The sequence below is a fragment of the Melanaphis sacchari genome, unplaced genomic scaffold, assembly GCF_002803265.2.
Source record: "Melanaphis sacchari strain LSU unplaced genomic scaffold, SCAv2.0 Contig62_pilon_pilon, whole genome shotgun sequence".
NCBI classification, from domain to species: domain Eukaryota; kingdom Metazoa; phylum Arthropoda; class Insecta; order Hemiptera; family Aphididae; genus Melanaphis; species Melanaphis sacchari.
The window spans coordinates 1,146,112-1,165,981 of record NW_020271445.1 but is presented as its reverse complement, the minus strand read 5'-3'; the positions used below and the strand labels follow the sequence as shown (position 1 = coordinate 1,165,981).

The 19,870-nt window shown below is 23.0% G+C and overlaps 2 protein-coding genes across 2 annotated transcripts; one reads left to right on the top strand and one right to left on the bottom strand.

Moving 5' to 3' along the window:
• Nucleotides 1-410: 410 nt before the first annotated feature.
• Nucleotides 411-11,135, bottom strand: LOC112600270. The gene is made up of 9 exons (XM_025347455.1): nt 10,279-11,135; nt 6,075-6,177; nt 5,679-6,004; nt 3,442-3,570; nt 2,760-3,378; nt 2,498-2,699; nt 1,491-1,948; nt 837-946; nt 411-770 (listed from the first exon to the last, which is right to left on the bottom strand). The coding sequence occupies exons 1-8, from the start codon at nt 10,825-10,827 to the stop codon at nt 891-893; spliced, it is 2,442 nt and encodes an 813-aa protein (XP_025203240.1). The 5' UTR covers nt 10,828-11,135; the 3' UTR covers nt 411-770; nt 837-890.
• Nucleotides 11,136-11,409: 274 nt separating this feature from the next.
• Nucleotides 11,410-16,138, top strand: LOC112600266 (NADH dehydrogenase (ubiquinone) complex I, assembly factor 6). Its single transcript, XM_025347451.1, has 5 exons — nt 11,410-11,592; nt 14,061-14,283; nt 14,347-14,506; nt 15,482-15,717; nt 15,789-16,138. Exons 1-5 carry the CDS (start codon nt 11,489-11,491, stop codon nt 15,966-15,968), a joined length of 903 nt encoding a protein of 300 aa, XP_025203236.1. The 5' UTR covers nt 11,410-11,488; the 3' UTR covers nt 15,969-16,138.
• The last annotated feature ends 3,732 nt before the right edge of the window (nt 16,139-19,870 follow it).

The window sequence follows — 19,870 nt, the reverse complement described above, 5'->3', positions numbered from 1 at the left end:
TCACTTAAATCCCGACAGAAAATAATAAGATTCAGTCCAAACTATACTACCAAAATTAATAAATTAAATACATTAAAATGTTATATTGATTAAATAAAAAAAAAAAAATAATACATAAATATAATTGGTAAACAAAAATGTTAGGATACTAAACACTTTAGACAAATTGTTTTTTCTTTCATATATTTATTAATAATTATAATATAAAAACATGATAATAATACATAATGATGTTTTCCATTTTCTAAACTACATAATATTATTATAATCTGTAAGTTTAGATAAAAATATTTAAAATGGTACCAGATACACAAGTGATGTCAAATTAAAAAGGGAATGTTACACATAGTATAAATTATTAAATTAAATGTTTAAAATCTTCATCACAACTGTTTTGTTGAAAACATTTAATTTGTGATAAGATATAATTTAAGGGTAGGGGGAAAATGTGAAACACTTATAGGATCTACGATTCAATAAGTTAGAAATAATATTAAGAATGGATTTTTTAGTATGACTGGTGAAAATAATTTAAAAAAAGGGAAACGACAAAGTCGTTATAAATTTAAAGGATTTGATTAAATTTAATATTAAATTTTTTCAATATACTGCTAGTGTTATTGGTTTAAAAAATACTAATATGGAAGAAAAACATTACCCAGTCTTATTTATTTGGAAACAACAGGTAACGAATCGAGGAATCATCATTTAAATTAAATTAAAATTAATACTATAGGAGAGGGTGTTGGTAGTTTCACCATCCTTGAAGTCTGAAATAAATACATTTTATTTATTAATATAAAAATTAAAAATTTGTCAGAACTAATAGATTTTACCTCAAGTCATCCTGTGTGCTGTGATTATTAATATCAATTGCTCCAGTATAACTGTCAATTCCGGGGTCTGCCATCTGGCATTGAAGGTCCATAATGATGTTCATATAAACCTAAAAAATTAATTTAAGTAAATAAATTCAATATAAACTATGTAAATACAGAGTATTCATTGGCTTGCATTCCTAATACAATAATATATAAGTGAATTGTCAAAAGGAAGTACACAATTTATTGTTATAGTATAACAATGAACACTATTAATCATAAATATTATTGGAATTCTAAGTAAATACTGAATTAATTAATTACAACATATTTTTATTTTCTTATAGATTAATGGTACTTACAGAGAAATCTTGTGTAAAAACCAAAATCACATTTATGAATATTCAATATTTTGCATTATATCTAACAGTATTATTAATATTTAATTAATATTTGAAAATAATACAAATAAATTTAATAATATTTTCAAAACTATTTGTAAAACAAATATATACTTGTTACAACTAATCTACCTAAGAAGAGATTAATGTTAATTAAATATCTAAAAAAATACATTACATTTAAAATGTTCTAAAGACATATAAATGCAGTTAAAAATGTCATTATTTGCATCTTTATAAAATTAATCTGATTTTTTATTTAATTTACCTTTACTTGTTATTTCTTCCATTGTCAATTCAGTACATTCAGCTCCTGTGTGATTCTGTCCTCCACAATTATAGCATGATACTTTTGGTGGATGATATGCCAACACTTGTGGTTGCATTAAGACAGGTGTAGTTGTATAAAATGTTTGTGAAGAAGATGGATAATAAACAAATTCAGTAGGTTGTTGATAAACTTGCTGATACTCGGGCGATTGAACAACATGTTGTTGTGGTATATATTGTCGTGGCATAGGAGAAAAACCTGACATCGGTTGAGAAGTTTGAGGTTGATGAACATAATATGCTTGAGTATTGTAACCTCGAGCACTTGCTCCGTTATCATATGCCATAGTATAGTATTGTTGGCCATTGTTAGGTACTTTAAGATGAGTTTTATGAATATTTTCTCTTCCAGATTCATTGAAGGATGATACTGTAAGTCCTCCTGCCATAGATTTTCTAAAATATATATATAGTTATCTATTTATTTTTGAGATATACAGAGAACATTAATTTAATTTAAAAAAAGAAAACATGTTTCCAACTACCCATTCACTTATTATTTTATGAATAAAAGTTAATTGTTATCAATTGTTTCAACCTAATGATAACCACAATAATTAATTTTTAAATAATAAAAATAATTGAAATTAAATGGATTTAATGATTTGAAGTAGAAATACAGTTTAATAAATGAACATTAAGACATACATTTTAAAATGGTTTCAAGAATAAAACTGTTCAAATAACAATAAAAAATTAAAGTATAAATACATTTTATTAAAGACAAGAAAAAATATAAAATATTTTTTAACTTCAAATCAATTAATTAGATTTCAATTGTTTTGTAATAATAGTTTAGACAATTTTAAGTACTTATTTGACCAAATTAATTGATGAAAATAAAAGTATTAAATTTTAAAGTGTAAATTATCTATTAAAATTTATTTAATTAATCTTAATTTTTCGTATAATGAAATAAGGATGTTTATTAAAATTGAATTTTACCTATTATAAGTACTATTTATGTTTCCATCGCGTGGAGTCCTTGACTGAGACTGTATTGGACGACCTTTATAATATTTACTGGTTTGTGCATTATATGAACTAGTAGTTATTGAAGTATTCATAGGTTTTGCAGTAGCACCAACTGTTGATTCTTTAACTTCATATACTTTTGTTGTGTTAGTTTCATGTTGCACTGGAATTACTAAAAAAATGAAAAATAAATAAAATGATAAAAAATTAACTCAATTATAATATAAATTACTAGTATTTTGTGGTCTATGTTCAGACTTAGATTTGGGCTTATCTTCAATTAATTCATTTGAAACAACAATAGACTTTTCCTCTTTATTTTTTCCATCATCCAACACAGATGAAAGCGTAGAGAGATCAATATTTTTTATAGATTCATTTTTAGGAAGCCCTAACGTAGCAGTAGTTTGCTGATTTTTATCTGTAGTACTAAGTTGTTGGGAATTTATAGGCAGTGAGTATGTTTTTGGTAGTATTGGCTGAATTGTAGAAATTGTTTGCCCGCCATTGTCTGTTTTTATCTTATTTTCAAAAGTAACCTTTGAGTTACATACTTTTCCAATACCATTATTTTGACATTGGTTTTCAGATTGAACTAACTTCGGACTTGCATTATTCGAGTTACCCTGAACTGCATGCTGAGGAGAAGCTCCTGACATAGTATCCGAAATAGATGAATTAATAGATTTATAAGAGCTACTTTGACTGCAATCTTCTGAAGATTTTGATGACGATGGCATCTGATTATGTGTTTCAAGAATAGGTTCGTCTTCATTTGTAGAACTTACTGTAGCATTTGTTAAAAGAGGCTTATTCTTCACTACAGTATCAACCATATTCGGAGAAGAAGACTGTAAATAAAAATATATAAATTAATATAAATATTAATTTTAACAGTTATTTAATTATTATACCACAGGCACTGGCGGCGTAATTTGACTTTTACATTGATCTTGATGTCGGTTACCAGTTAAGTGTTTAGTTTTGGTTCCATGTCCTTGGTAATTACGACCCATGGGATTTTCAGGATAGAAAGAAGGGACCTAATTTAAATAATTAGTTAATTACTAACTTAATTACTTTTTTTTATTCATTTTAAATAATAGAATTAAATTTGATTTAAAAGAACTAAATAAGTACAATTTATTTAAAAATGAAAGAAAACATTAAGTATTACATTTAACATATATATGTATCTAATAACTAACTGAGGAAGAATACCTAATTTTGAATACTACAGAATAAAATTAAAACAATTAAAATATTTTTTGATACATTAAAAAAAAAAAAAAAAATGATCTTTAATAATAATACCAATTGTACTTATTAGTAAAAAAATAATAATCAATAGACTTAAATTTATATTTCATTCCTACAGAAAATTGTAAAATTATATTCAATAAATAATATATATTTTAACAGTCAATATTATTTTTATTAACACGTTATTATGTTACTGCAGCAAATGTTAAATTGGGTGTAACGTTTTAGTTAACATGTGACAGTTCAAGAAAATAATATTAATATTTCATTGGCTAACAAGTACTAACAAATAATCTGTGCACCTCCACTTAGACTGTTTACAATAATAAAATAATAATGATATAAGCCATACAAATTGTTTGTCTTGTCTTTAAAACAAAAATTGAGTATAAATATAATAAAAATAAATATTAACTAGTCATCTGAAAAATTACACAGACTATCAGACAATCACGTCAGGTCATATTGATCTGTAGTTTGAATTTCTTTATATTTCTTAACTGATTATAATGTTTGTCGAATTTCAGACTAATTTATTAATAAAAAATAACTTTATATTATAAATTCCTTACTTCACTTGTTGTATATTGAAAAAAATAATGAAATAATTTTAATGTATAAGAATAATCGTTATAAAATAATAAGTTTACATTAAAAAAAGCTTTCTGTTTTTTTTTTTATTTTCTTAAAATCAAGTAAAAATGTAAAATTATAAAAAAAAACATAAATTTTTGTAAAACTTATATATTTTATTTTATTTTTCTGTATTACGATTACTTTTATATCTAAAGTGCATGAACGGTCATCTCAGGTCAAATTAAAGATTTAACTGATATAAAAATCAAATTGTGGTAAATTTAACACTTCACAATATAGATAAAGAAATAAAAAGAGATTACAGGAAGTTCAGTTAATATAGAATTAACTAAATCTAAAAATATCATGTATGATAATAGATGTCGGGTCTTAGAGATCTGATGTGACTAGTTACAGATTAAATTCTAAGCAAAGATGAATATAATAATCTTTATCTCTCACCTAAGTAGAGGCAGCACAAAAAAAAAAAATGATTTTGATAAACGATATATATTTGCAGGGATTTAAAAATAAAATAATTTGTCTATGATGCATTAGCATCCACTACAGCCAACAATTATGTTTCGTCAAAAGCAACACTCAACATGATAAAAAATATACATGTAACATTTATTGCATGTTGTTCAACTAATACTTCAAATTTTGATAAAATAATACTCGATGGAATAAAAATTTATATTAGCTGAAACATCTATCTATTAATGTTAAATTTAAAACAATTAAATTAAATATAGTTTAAATAAACTTTATTATAATATATGTCTATGGTATCTTTTTAATAAAAGTAACTTGTTTTAACTTATTCGAAAAAATTAGGTTTTGTAATTAAAAACAAACAGTAAATTAACTAATGTTTAATACCTTCATTTCAAAGTTAAGGGTTAATTAAACAATGCTAATTAATAGTTCAAAATATACTTAAAACACTTAAAAAAATGTATTAGTTTTTTTCAAATGACCATATTATTAATAGTTACCTATCACTAAATATTAAAATAAATATATGGAAACAAAACAATTTTAACTATAATATATTAGTATTAGGTATAATAAAGAAAATTGGTTTGAAATTGTCTTATTAAAATATCTTTACATATTATGATAAATAAATAAAGTAGATTTCACATAACACTTAATTCCAGATGTATTTAGGTTCTTGAGTTTTAGTCATCCTATAATATTCAGTTTTATAAGTATATGGAAAAATGTTTGATTGTTTTATTTCTAATGTTTCAATTGTAAAACAAAGGTTAAGTTTTTGTTTATCAATTTAATTTATAATATAACTTACCATCCCTGGTGCATAATTATAATTGGCATACATATTATGTGGTGACATTTGATACATGTTCCAATTATTCCAAGATTGTGAAAATGGATAACTAGGATCTGAAGGATTACGATATCTTGGTGGAGTAGAATGTCTTTGCTTTGAGTTTATGTTAGGAGGTTGATTACGTGGATTTATTTGGAATGTGCGTGGAGGCCATGAAACTGGACTAGGAGATTTTGAAAAATTAGCTTGATGGGGTCCTCTAATTCCTGAAACTGCTGTTGGTGGAGGATAGTCGTAACAAACTTGCATTGGTGGAACATTCACAGGAGGAAACGGATAATCTGAAAAGTAAATATGTTCAACTTCTATATATTTTTTTTATTTTAAATATTATATTAAAGTTTAATTTACAATGACGTGGATATAAATAGCCATTTCTATTCAAAGGATAATTTGATCCTCCTTGAGTTTGCTGATACATATAGTTGGGTGGTGGAATCATGGTGTTGATATTCTAAAACAAAAGTAAACAATAACAGTTTATCCCAGTGCTCACTTTTAGTAAAATTTATTATCAAATTATAAATAATATAAAGAATAAAGATATTAAATCAAAATTAATCATTTTATTATTTATTTAATTTAATAAAAGAAATAATAAAAAAAACATTAAGATGAAGATTAAATTACAGTTATTTTTAATATACCTATACAAAAATTTCAGCAATATAATAATAATTAAACGATGTAATGTTAACTTAAAATAATTTCTATACTATATATAATTTCATAGTTTTCATGGTTTTAAATCCTAAAATTATATTCTTTATCACATTTTTGAATTAAATAAAATTTTAGATAAAATTGAAAAAATTGTGAATACTTGAAGTTTGAAATGAGTTACTAATGTTAAATGTATATGTTACCAGCAATGTGTTGAATTCAGTACTATATATAAATCCTAGGTTAGGTTAGAACACCAAAAATGAGCAGGAAAAGTATAGAATGTAATACAATGACTAGGTATTCTATAAATCACCTAACCTCAAGCAGGAAAAGTATATATAATTAATATAAAACTTAAGATTTGTACCTAGTGTACCTCTGTAATCAACGATTAATGTTTTTAATGTTTATCTTGACGATTATGATATCGCATACAATACGTGTGCGATGTATTATCATTATTATTAGCTAATCATATTATCATGTTATTTGTGTATACAGGAAAATTCAATATACGTCTTTAAAAATATTATTTCTTTTCACTTTTGTAAATGTTTGTCGTATTAAGATACATTAAAATGTCTTAACGTTTTTATGTTGAACTATAAAGAAAAGTCAAAAAATATTGTTAATTTATCGAATGATAAATTGAAAATGTCAAAAAAAAATGCTTATGTGTAAAAAATAATATTATATGTAGTTTTAAATGTCATGCATCAACTATAAACTGCAATAAATAAATAATAAACAATAAATAAATTAACACATTACCTAACAAAGTATAGACGTTTTATAAAAATCCTAGGAATTGTATAGAATACCTAGGCATAATATAAATTACCATTTAAATTTATTACATTGCCAAATAGTTCAAGGAATTCTGTAGAATTCCTAGGGAATTTACAGAGTGTCTATATTCACTACTTTGCCACTAGCATATACATTTTTATAGTTGGTGAAAATATACTTATATTTTTATAACTACTGTTTCTTTACAATAATTAAATAAATTATTATTCTGAAAATAAATTATTTAAAAGTTGAAAAATTGATATTACTTAAAATTAAGATAATTTAATCTTACTGTACTTATATAAATTAAAGATAGATTAGTAAATAAAATTCTATGTACTATGTAAAATATTAACTTATATCATCTCTAAGTCATGATTCAATAATTTATTTCAAACATTTTTATTTAAAATAAAATGTTAGTTTATAATTTGCTCACAACATTAGAACCATTAACTTTGTATTCAAATTATCTCATTAAACACTTTCTAAGTTGCAATTTAGGTTAAGATATTTACCTACAAAAAATTACATCTATTATTTATATAAAAATTATAGATACTAACTATAAAGTGTACTTAATTGAATTGTTAAAAAATAGCAGATTAGTCATATTAATAAACAACATGATAAATTATTTATTTACTTATTATTTAACAGATTAAACACATAATAGCTATGAAATTTAATTGTACCTATTGAATTAAAATAATAATACATATGCTAGCTTTTAACAATTTAAAAACTAATATCACCTACCTAAATTGTATATTTATATATTTAAATAAAAAAATGCTTGATACTATTTTAGACTTAATAAATAAATAAAATCAATCTTTAATTAAAAACAAATTTAAATTATAAAAATAAATGTGATATATTGTTTTTCAATAATTAATAACAATAATAATAAATTATGTAAAATAAGAAGTTAAAGTACCTATCAAGGCATTTAATTATTTTAACTATTAAATACCTAATGACTTAAATAAGCAATATTACCTTGAGATTCAGGAAATGTTTTTTTTTAACCAAAAATACTGAAACATACACATTTTTTAATCTGAAATGGCCAATTGGTACACAATTAGGTTTTATACTTTGAATAGACAGGCTATTAAAAAAACTAATTTAAGTATAAATTTTTTATATGAAAAAAAAAATATTTAACTACCAATTTGAAATTAAAATACATTTTATACCTAGTAATTGTGATCTTTGGAAATGAAGATAATCATTTTAAATTTTAATTAATAGCTAATCATTTATATTAGAAATAATTCAATTTTGCTGCTAACAATACAATGTAATATGATTACTACATTTAAATTAAACATATACATATAGAAGTAGTAACAACTATAATTTAAAACTTAAAATAAAACTGTAAAATTCAACATAGAATAAGACACAATCATAAAACAATTAAAAAAAAGTACTTATAGTGTTTTGAAAAAATGGATTCATTCAAGTAAAAAAGATTGATATTTATAAAAATATGTAATGAAAATAGTACACTCTTATAATGTGATTATTTTTGTTTTTAATTAACTTAATTTCATATATTGGTATCAAAAACTTAAAACAAAAAAATGAAGAATGTTAATAACAAATTTTTTAAGCTATGATTTTTCTCAAAAATAGAAGGTAAGTGTTTATATTTAGATAACTTTCATAGCTAGTTGAAATTGTAACATTAAGTTCATAAAAATAGTAAAGTTATTTGAAATAATTATAAATCAATTTAGATCTGTTATATTATATTTTACCTATTAATACTCACCATTCAACACTTTAAAATGTAGATTAAACACTTCACCTCTTATAGCTCATTAAAAATCTAATGACAGTTTTTGGTTTAACAAAATTTGTTATCTAATATATATGATTTTAAAGTTCTTTTTTTTATTATTGAGTTAAATATTTAAATAATTAATTAAATAACTAAATAATTAATATTAGAATTAATATCTTTTTCAAATAAAAACCTACTTGATATATGCTAGAAGAAAAAAATAATATATAAATAATTTGTATAAAATAAGTCATACTTAAATATATTTTAACAATTTGAAAAATATAAAATTATTAACAAAGGAACTTAAATGGTATATTATTTCATTAAAAAAAAATAAAAATATTTTTATTAAATTATGTTCACTTAACATAGGTAGAACATTAATCTTTTTATGATCATTAATTAATAACTTTATATTTAAATAGTCAATTATATAATTTTATTTTTATTATTTTTGAGTTTAAGTTAGTTTTTGACATTTTTATTGAATTTATAGGAATAAATAAATTTTTATCATTTTAAGTATATTATGCTTAAATATAAAAATATAAAGGTAATCCTAGATCACTAGGATAGTATTTTTTTTATATTTTTAGTTAAGTATTAATAATATAATAAATATCTATAATAATTTAATTGATATTAAATTAATAATACAATATTTTTTGATGAGGAAAACAACCAAAACAACTAATAAGAACTACATTTTTATACTTATAATACAGATTATTAATTTAAAAATAAAATTGTTATTTTCTTGCTATTAGTTATGTGATAACCTGGAAATTAAAGTTAATTTTCTTAGTACTATTTCATTCTTAATTACCTATTACATAAAATGTACATAATTAATAAACATATTAAGCAAAGAAAATTATTAATACTAAAAATAAAAACCATTTATATATTCATTTCATAATATTATACTGAGTAATAATACTAAAACTAATAGACTGCACGATACATAAGTACCATTGTAATATAAGGTAATATATTATCTTTAATGTTAGGTAAATGCTCATTTTTTTTTCAACATAGGCTATACTGAAAATATGTAGGTACAAGTATATTACAGCCATCAACTTGAATGTGTAAAACTTTTATTGCTTTTTATCTTAATAATTATTTAACAATTATATACTACAGTAAAAGTTAACCGCTTACCATTTACTATTTAAAAATTTTAAGCCTAACAAAAGAATAAGCTAACAAAATTCTATTTGTCTAATTGAATATTTTATGTATATTTGTATATTAATAATAATTAATTTAAACACATTAATAAAGTAATGTGCTTACCTCTAAAACGTCAGATTCTTTGTCTATATCACCTCCTTTCTTTTTGGACAGTTGCCTCTCTTTTTCTTTCTTAATACAGTTGAATATGCTGTCTAGTTGAGTTTTTTGCTCAAATATAAATGCTGGATGATTTACAGCTAATGTGTACAATACCATAAGCTCTTCAAATGCGTTTTTATCGTTAAAAAATGCTTTTGGACACTTAAATATGCGTTCTAAACCTTTGTCGTCTGTTAGCGCTTTATAAATTAGCTCCGAACACTTTGTACTATTAGTGTTTAATACAGATAAATACTTGATAACCGCTGCCCTAACAGTTTTATCGCAAATACACTTGCAAGCTACTTCACTAACGTTGGCTGGATCGTTGGCTTCAAGTTCCAATTTTTTCAATATGTGAATATCTCTTTTAGACAAGTTATCTAAACAAGTGCCGAGGTACCTCAATTCAATTGGAAGACAGTGGCTTTGGAGTCTACACATCATCCAAAGCCGTTCGTAGCTTTTAAGTGTTTTGAAGTAAGCAACTACTTCGTCTATACAAACCATTTTCGGGCAACATCACAAATGCGATTGAATAACTAACACAACATGATAAGATTACTATTTACTAATGTAGTAATGTGATCGATCATTCACAAATAACACGGGAAACTAGAAACTATAAATAATCGATAAACTCAAATAACTCGCGTATGAAGAAAAAAAATTTTGTTCACAAGTCAGAGCACCTCTCGTCCTCCGTCGAATGTACAATGGGAAGATGATTGACCAACGACAAAAGATTAACTGGAAAATTCCCTCTATACAATTTTTCTCCCACTAAACATCTGGATCATTGTTCAAATTTTGTGCATAAAAATCCAAAAATAATTGCATAATAAAAAGTTATTTATTCAAACGCTATTTTAATGAAAAACATATTTTATACAAAAGAAAATTTTTATTTTTATTAATTTTTAGTTTATAAAATATGTATTTTAACATAGGCATTCGGGATGTCTACACTGTAGGTTTGTTGATGGGCACGTGCTGATATCACTTATTTTATCTAGTGATAACAAATATTCAACTGATATGACTTTCATTAAGTTTTTGTCATTTTATTTTTTTTTCTAATGACATATCTGCATTGAAATAAACATTTAAATTTTTATATATTGATTTATAACACGTATTCAATGATTACTTATATTCATTTAATAACAGAATGATAGTAAAAAACTGTATTAGAGGATTGTTTTGCCGCTTTGTACAAACGATAAGTTGTGTACGAAAAAATTCAACAGCAAAATATTGTTTGGAATTAGTTAGGTAAATATTTGTGCACAATAAAATAAAAATATAATTTTTGTAAAAAAAATTACATGAACATACTAATATATTGATTCGATGTATAGAATTTTATTTGAATAACAGTGGTTCATTATGTATTAATTAGTAACAATACAGTTATATTGATGGTACTTTAAAGTTATTAAATAGAAGACATTCAATTTATTTCTAAAGCCTAGCGTAAATTAATCAATAACAGCCTAAGACTAAACTTTAATATTGTTTCAATAATATTTTATTTTAAGTTATAACCATGATATTAAAATTATGGATTCAGTATTTTATAAAAATCTGTTATTATGTTTAATATCTTACTCACTGGTATGCTCATTATTTTTGTGAAGGAACTTCATTATTTTAGATAACTACATCACACTTTTTATTTTCTCAAGTGAATACCAAAGTTTGATAATATATTTAATTTGTATTATTATCATAAAAGTAGTTATAATTTCGATTTTATATTTTACTTCAAATCATAGTTATGTTAGACATGACAAGTTTTCTTTGTATGTTTGGAAATATTGTCTTTTAATTATTATTATTTAATAAATATCATATGAAAACGTATATACAGAAATTGAGTAAAATCAAATTTCTCTTTGTTATTAAACTGTTTTTTTTTTTATTTTCTTGAATTTTACTGAAATAATGTGAAAATATCTGTTCTGAGGTATATTTATTTAAATTTTTTAATTTGTCTTCTGGATCTTTTTGAAAATTTTTACTGCTCTATTAAAGTTCTATAATTATGAAATAAATAATTTTATGTAGATATTTATAATTTAATTTTAAACAAAATTTCATTACTAACAACCCTAAATAATGATAGGTTACATAATTATTTATTAACAAAATAGTATAAAATAGTTTAAAAACATGTTATGTAAATACTTAGGCATTGGAGATTATGAAAATGTCCTATATACTGTATTGTGTAAAGTTCTTTGTTAATTCTAATTAAATGTTGATAAAAATCTAAGCAAGAAATATATCTCATAGACGCTATAACAATCATGTTAGAGAAATTGTATACTGTAATTGTAGGCTATGTTAAATGATTTGTTGATATCCTATTTAAGTTTCAGATATGATAAAATTTAATAGCTAAAATAAAAATTTATAAAAAATTGAATAAGTAAAAAAAAAACTAAAAATTACTAAATTGAATTGATTATGTTTTTGATCATAATTATATTCATTATTAATGATTACTGATGTTAAAACTGTAATCATTATATTTGGCGATAAATAAAAGTTGTTATGGTATAAAATATAAATATTTGTTAGTCCCAAGAACTTCTACATACTCAGCCGCTGAAGACGTATAGTTTTATTTAAAAACTAATAAATGAAATTTTATCTATAAGTTATTAAATAATTATTAAAAAAATATTGATAACCTGTCTTGAGAGAATGTTAGTTAAACAATTACTATCTCTGTCAAATGCATACAAACTGTACTTCTATGTCAAAACTATTCTTTACATTTATTATTTTATAACTAAACTACTCTAACTATGAAAACATAACATATTAAACAATTTACAAAAGTGTTGGTATTCTATAGATGAGTTCAATAGTTCAAATATTAATTAATTATTATAAGCTTCACTATGTTATAACTAAGGCCCGAATTTAAATGCACCTTAAACCATATAAATATGCTCTAAAAAATAGCCAAAAATGTCCTTAAAAAATGCATTTTTCCACAAAAATGACATATAATTTTTTATACAATTTATAATTTATAAATAAGATTTAATTATTTTTTATTATTTTATTAAAAAAAAAAAACAGAAAATTTGATTGATGTTGACTCGCATATATTTTAGCCATTCTGGAGAAATATTATTCATTCTAAACATACTAAAATACGTATATATGTATTAAAAATTAAATTCTAGGTAAGCCTATTGTACTTTTTATTTGTAATTTGACTGAATACGGGACATGGATGATGCTCCACAGTCAATAATAAATTAAGATAAAAACTGAATTGAATAATTTATTTTCAGGTAATATTTTGAATTGGCTAAATTTGTATAGTATATTGAACATATATGCATTAAAAACCGACAAAATGACCCAATAATGCTAAAAATGAAAAAACGCCGAAATATGCAAAAAAATGTAATATAAAATGTGTAACTATGAATCCCTTATTTTATGAAATGGATTATGTACTTGGAACGCATTGTATAAGATCAACCAAAACAATATACATTTTGCATTGAAATCCGGGCCCTAGTTATAACTAATAAAAACCTATTATGAGACAACAAGTTATCACTTACTACATTTTGTAATAGGTTATGCTTACTTAATTTGAACACTTGACTATCAAATGATAAATCTAAAGAGTGGTTTTCCTATAAATATGTGAAATATTGGTAAAAATAACTAACATAAGTACATTATATTAGGTAAAATTTAACTGTTCGCAGAAAACATGATTTTGAAAATTATTTATGTACCTTATTATTACACAAAAATATAAGAAGAACTGGGTTTGCTGTCAGAGCATTTAATATTGAAATAGCAACTCTTCAAGATCAAATAAGTGATATGAAAATTGGAGAAATGCGGTTTAAATTTTGGGAGACATCTTTAATTGAAATATATAAAAATAAAATCCCAAAACATCCTGTGCTTATTGAACTTTATACAGTAAGTATTGAATAAGCTATTTATTTATAAAACTAAAATAACAATTTAAATTAACTGTTGCAGGCAATAAAAACACAAAAATTAAGTATAATATATTTGAAACGTTTAATCTCATCTCGAGAAAATTATATGTTAAATTCATCTCTAAAAACCATTGAAGATTTGGAAACTTATGCTGAAAACTCTGTTTCGCCAATTTATTATTTGTTTCTAGAAGCAATGGGTAAGTATTTTTTTAGTAATTTGTTTGTTATATTTTGTTTGTATGTAATAAATATGATTACTTTATTTTTCGACTTTCCATAATAAGAATTATTAGTTACTATTTAAAAAAAAATTATTTATTTCTGTAACAACCAGTATAAATAAAATTAGACAAAAAATTTAAAGGTATTTAAACAAATTAATAATAATAATTTTATTTACAATACAGTAATACAATCAAATTTAGATTTTTATATCATAAATGACCATATGAAAATAAAAGATATTCTAACATAAAAATAGAAAATTATATCAATTAAATTAATGTTATATAATTGATGGTTAATAACTTATAATGTCATTATCATTTTATCATATTTTAATGATAGCCAACTAAGAACCTTTACTTAAAATGTTTAAACCGCTATTTAAGTGGGTATGTTATTTTTCGTTAATATAACTATACAGAATTAATGTATTTCAATAATTAGATTTGTTAAAATATTACTATGTTTCTAAGTTCTTAATACTTGGTCACTATATTCAACGACACAAAAACTGACCCCTGTGTACCGCAATCCGCCACCATTTCCCTATCCGATAATCATGGGTTCTCAACCTATATCATATACTACTTAATAAAAATATATCAGTTAATTTAGTTATGTTATGGACCCCTGTGGCAAAACGGTCACTCGGTTCTGACGGTCAGAGACCACTTTTCATATCTTCAACTATATTAATAGATAATATTATAACTTAAGATATCTATTTATGTATTATAAATTGTAATCAAATTTTTATGAAATATTTTGTGATTAATTACAAAAATATGAAATTGGATTTAAAAATGTTAACCTTAAGATTATATAATTTGCAATTTTCTATGTATTATGTTTATATTTTAATATGACTAAACATATATTAGTATATACATTTTAATAATCGTAATAAATAAATATTTATTTAGAAATATTTTTGGATATTTTTACAGAGATTAAAGATATGACAGTTGACCATACTGTAAGTCATCTAGGTAAATGTCAAGGAATTGTGAACATTATTAGAGGTATTCCTTATAATTCAAAATCTGGACGTATATCAATACCTCAAGATATCCTGTTAAAATATAAAGTATCTTATGAAAATATTATAAGAAATTCAAGTGAACAGAAAGTGCGTGATGCAATTTATGAATTGGCTTCAAGAGCTAATAGTCATCTAATGAAGGTAACTTGAAAATTCATTTTGATAACAGTCAACATATTATTATAATTTATGTGTTAAAAATGAATTTTTAGGCCAAAAAATTAGAAAAGGAAGGAAATAAACGTATCAAATCAATATGTTTACCATTTGTTCCTCTTCATTTGTATTTAGAAAAACTTCGAAAAGCAGATTTCAATGTATTTGATAAACAACTACAAGAACGAAATAATTTATTACCTATGAAACTATTATGGCATAAAATAGTTAACTAAAATAATTATTTAGTCAAATAGTATTTTTAAAGTTTTTATTAGTACACTTTTGTATACTATGATTGAGAAAACATTAAACCACTTTTGTTTTCTCTATCTTAAAAATGTACATCAGCAAAATTGCGTTTAGTAGAACTAATTTTATTTTGTTAACTTTAATACTAAAGCGAATTATACTATTACTAAACCTAAAGATAAGAGGATTAAATATGTTTTATGATATTTTAATTATTTAGTAATTTATGAGCATTTTTAAATAGCAATATTTTACATACTCATAAATCATTTAAAAATGTACAATTTGTACATACAAATACAGATGAAGTTTTTCCCTAAATTAGTTAAAAGATCATTTCATTTAAATATTAAGACTAATAACACAAAATTGATTCTGAAAATTTCAAATTTGTCTATGTTATATGTTTGTGAAATAAAAACACACTTACATGCCTTACTTCCTCTTTACAATTAAATGTTTATTAATAATGATTTTAGTGTTATTTAATTAATTTTAAAAATTCAAAAATTAGTCTATAATATTTGTTGTATGTTGTTTATATAAAATAAAAGTGTTGTACTCATTTGTTTGTTGTATAATATGATAGATAAAATTTTCTACTAACATTTCATTAAGTTAATAGGGGACTATTGAAAAACTATTATTAGCACGGTTTTTTCATCTTAGAACTAGCATTAAACTTTTTTCACCTTTATTATTTATAAGTAATTAGTTTTATTTTATTAATTTTTATCTTATTGATTAATGACATCATTAGACAATGGTCAACTTATATTAATGCTTATAATTTTATATTTATATAGTATAACTTGTAAATAAATTACTGATTCATTAAAAATAATTTTCAGACAAGATATCTAATGGTACCAAAAAGTACATGTATAGAAAATAATAAACTCAATTTGATTATTTTCTCCATGCCAATATTTTATACATATATGATAATAATATATAATTTTAAAACAGAAATTCATTATTCATTACATTTTAAAATTTAATGAATAACATGACCAGAACTTAGGATTTTATACATTTATATTATATTTCTTAAGAAGCTGCATTTCAAAAATATGATGTCTATACAAATTTGTTTCATAATAACTCAAATTCAAAAATGTATGTTATATATTATTCATATATTATTAAATTCAAGTTATTTTACTTATTTTAGATTGAATGAATATGAACACATTTTGTTAATAAATCGACAAAAATAAATTTTATTAATTGAAAAATGCAAATTAAAAATAAAACGTATTCATGTATCTCTATAACCATCTATAGTATCTATACTTTGAATCATATAATGTATTTAATTTTTTTTCTCTGTCTATATCTATGTAATATAATGCTTAGGTATTTTTGCATATTACTCTAATTAAATCAATTGTGTACCTGTTTTGTTTTATATTTTTATTCTAATATAAAACAATCAGTACCTACCTATATTGATTAACATATTCAGTAATTTAAATATATATATATAAATAAACAACGTTAAAATATTCTTTTAGGAAGTCACTCATCAGTTAAACCTATAAACATTACTTAATATTATCTTTTTTCACTAAAATAGTAAATCACGATTCCAATTATGTTTGAGCTTATGAGTTTTCTGGAATGTGAAAGTATAGTTTTGTTTTTAATGAATAGATTAGTACTTAAGTTTAATTTGGCATAAAAGTGGTTTTAGTCGAGATTTTGAAATTGAAGACATTTTTTATTAATAAATCTTTATGAAAATAAAGGATAAAGAATGGTATGGAACACCAGTTAACGTTTTGAGAGCCGTACCTATTACTCTGCGACACTGTCCAATACAAATTGTATGCATATTATTATTGTGTATAGATGCACTTGTCAGTCAACTTATGAGACTATAATAGATAGTAGTATAGTATTACAAATACAATGGAATAGTTTATCTACAATTTACAAAAGCGCCATGACAACCATAAAACATAACAATTTTTTATTATGGATCTAATTGCATAAGTCGATGACGCACGTAACAAACACTACCAGTGGAACTCAATCCGCAGTGACGGTGATGCGTACCGATCAATCAGCGCCGCGTGAACTGAACTATTCGCAGAGCGATGTTGCGAAATGGACGAACAAATTTTTGGACGCTAAAACACTTAAACAGAATACTGTAATAGTATTTGGCATGCCACGGTTAGTTCGACCACCGTTTCAGGAATACTATACGGTGAGCAGGTACTACGGACCAAAACAATTCGTTCCGCTCATTTACCGTGCAGAAGAAATGTTTCCAAGCTCTGAAGGCGTTCCGCGCATTGAATAGTAAACTAAAATAACACGTAAAACCTATCATTATACATACGTACAATGTACATAGATATCTATTAAATACGTTGTGTGATAAAAGTAAAATCAATTACTATAATAATAATATATTTATACGTATAAGTAGGTACATTAGATGCTTACATTGATGTTTTATTTAATGATTAGTTTTTGTTTAGCTATCTATTAATTTATAGAAAAATGCACTATCTTCAGTTTACTATAAAATATAACGTCCTTAAAACAAAGTTTAAATTAACAATCCATTATTAAACAAATAAATTTAGTTTTGAAATTTTTTATATTTTTCATTATTTCTGATTTACTAGGCAATTTAATATTATTAACTATTCCCATATTTCGTTAATTAAACCTTATATTTAAATGCATTTTATGAATTATTCTTTAATTTCTGTCTTAAAAATATTTAACACATCCTGTATGAACGTTGTACTTACTTAATTAATTATATCGTTAATTTAAAATATTTTACACTTGATAGATTTTTATGATTGTCAAATATTATGATTCTTAAATAGGTATATACTTACAAACTACAGTTCATTTTCTACTTAATTTATTGATATTATATTAAAATACATATAAGTGCATATATGTTAATATATTTTTTATATGTTTATAAGTGCACTTTTCAGGGTATTAATATTTTATGAAAATGATTTTAATATTTTTCAAAATTTTAAGTTTATTTTTAATGCATTAAATTTACAGCCCTAGTTATAATAATATTTGCATAATTTTTTTTAATTGCCTTATGTTTGTGCTTATAAATTAAAATTTAATGAAATATATCCTACTTGATAATTATTATAAATTAATTAAAAATTAAAAAGGCATTTTAAGTATCTAAATATCTACATTGAAGCCATCAATATGGCATAATATAATAGATTAGAACGCTTATTAGTTATTGAGCGAGTAGATACAGCTAGCTTAGCTCTTTGTTATTATAAAACAGAGATGGCTAATATGAATATTGTGTTCGTTAACCACAAGAATAAATACAATAATACCAAGATACAAAAATGTTTATAAATACATAGTAATAATAAGTAAATTTTGTTTTTATAATTAGTCATCTGACTATGATGAGAGCAATAAATTATAAAAGATAGACTTATCACCTATCTTCTTCTTCTTCATACGGCCCTAATACTCTTTAAGAGTTTTCACCGCCATAGACTTATCACCTATAAGATAAATTATTACGTGAGTCGGTATGATTTAAAAATTTACAGTGTATTAAATTATATTAACTCAGTTACAATTTTTTTCATCATTTATTTTCTAATTTTAAATACCTATCAGAAAAGTTTTGTTTTAGGGATTTGAAAATTAAATTAATTATTAATTAAGTACTTTATGGAAACCGCTATTGTTTGTTGTTATACTTTATTAGATTCCTACCTAGTAATATTTCTTAACTAGTGGCAACTAGAAATAGAACTGTTATTATATTTTGGTGTAAAAATGACATTTTTTTACTATGTAAAAAATAATTATTAAAAACAATAAAAACACATTTCATTAATAAAATATTTATAATTTAAAA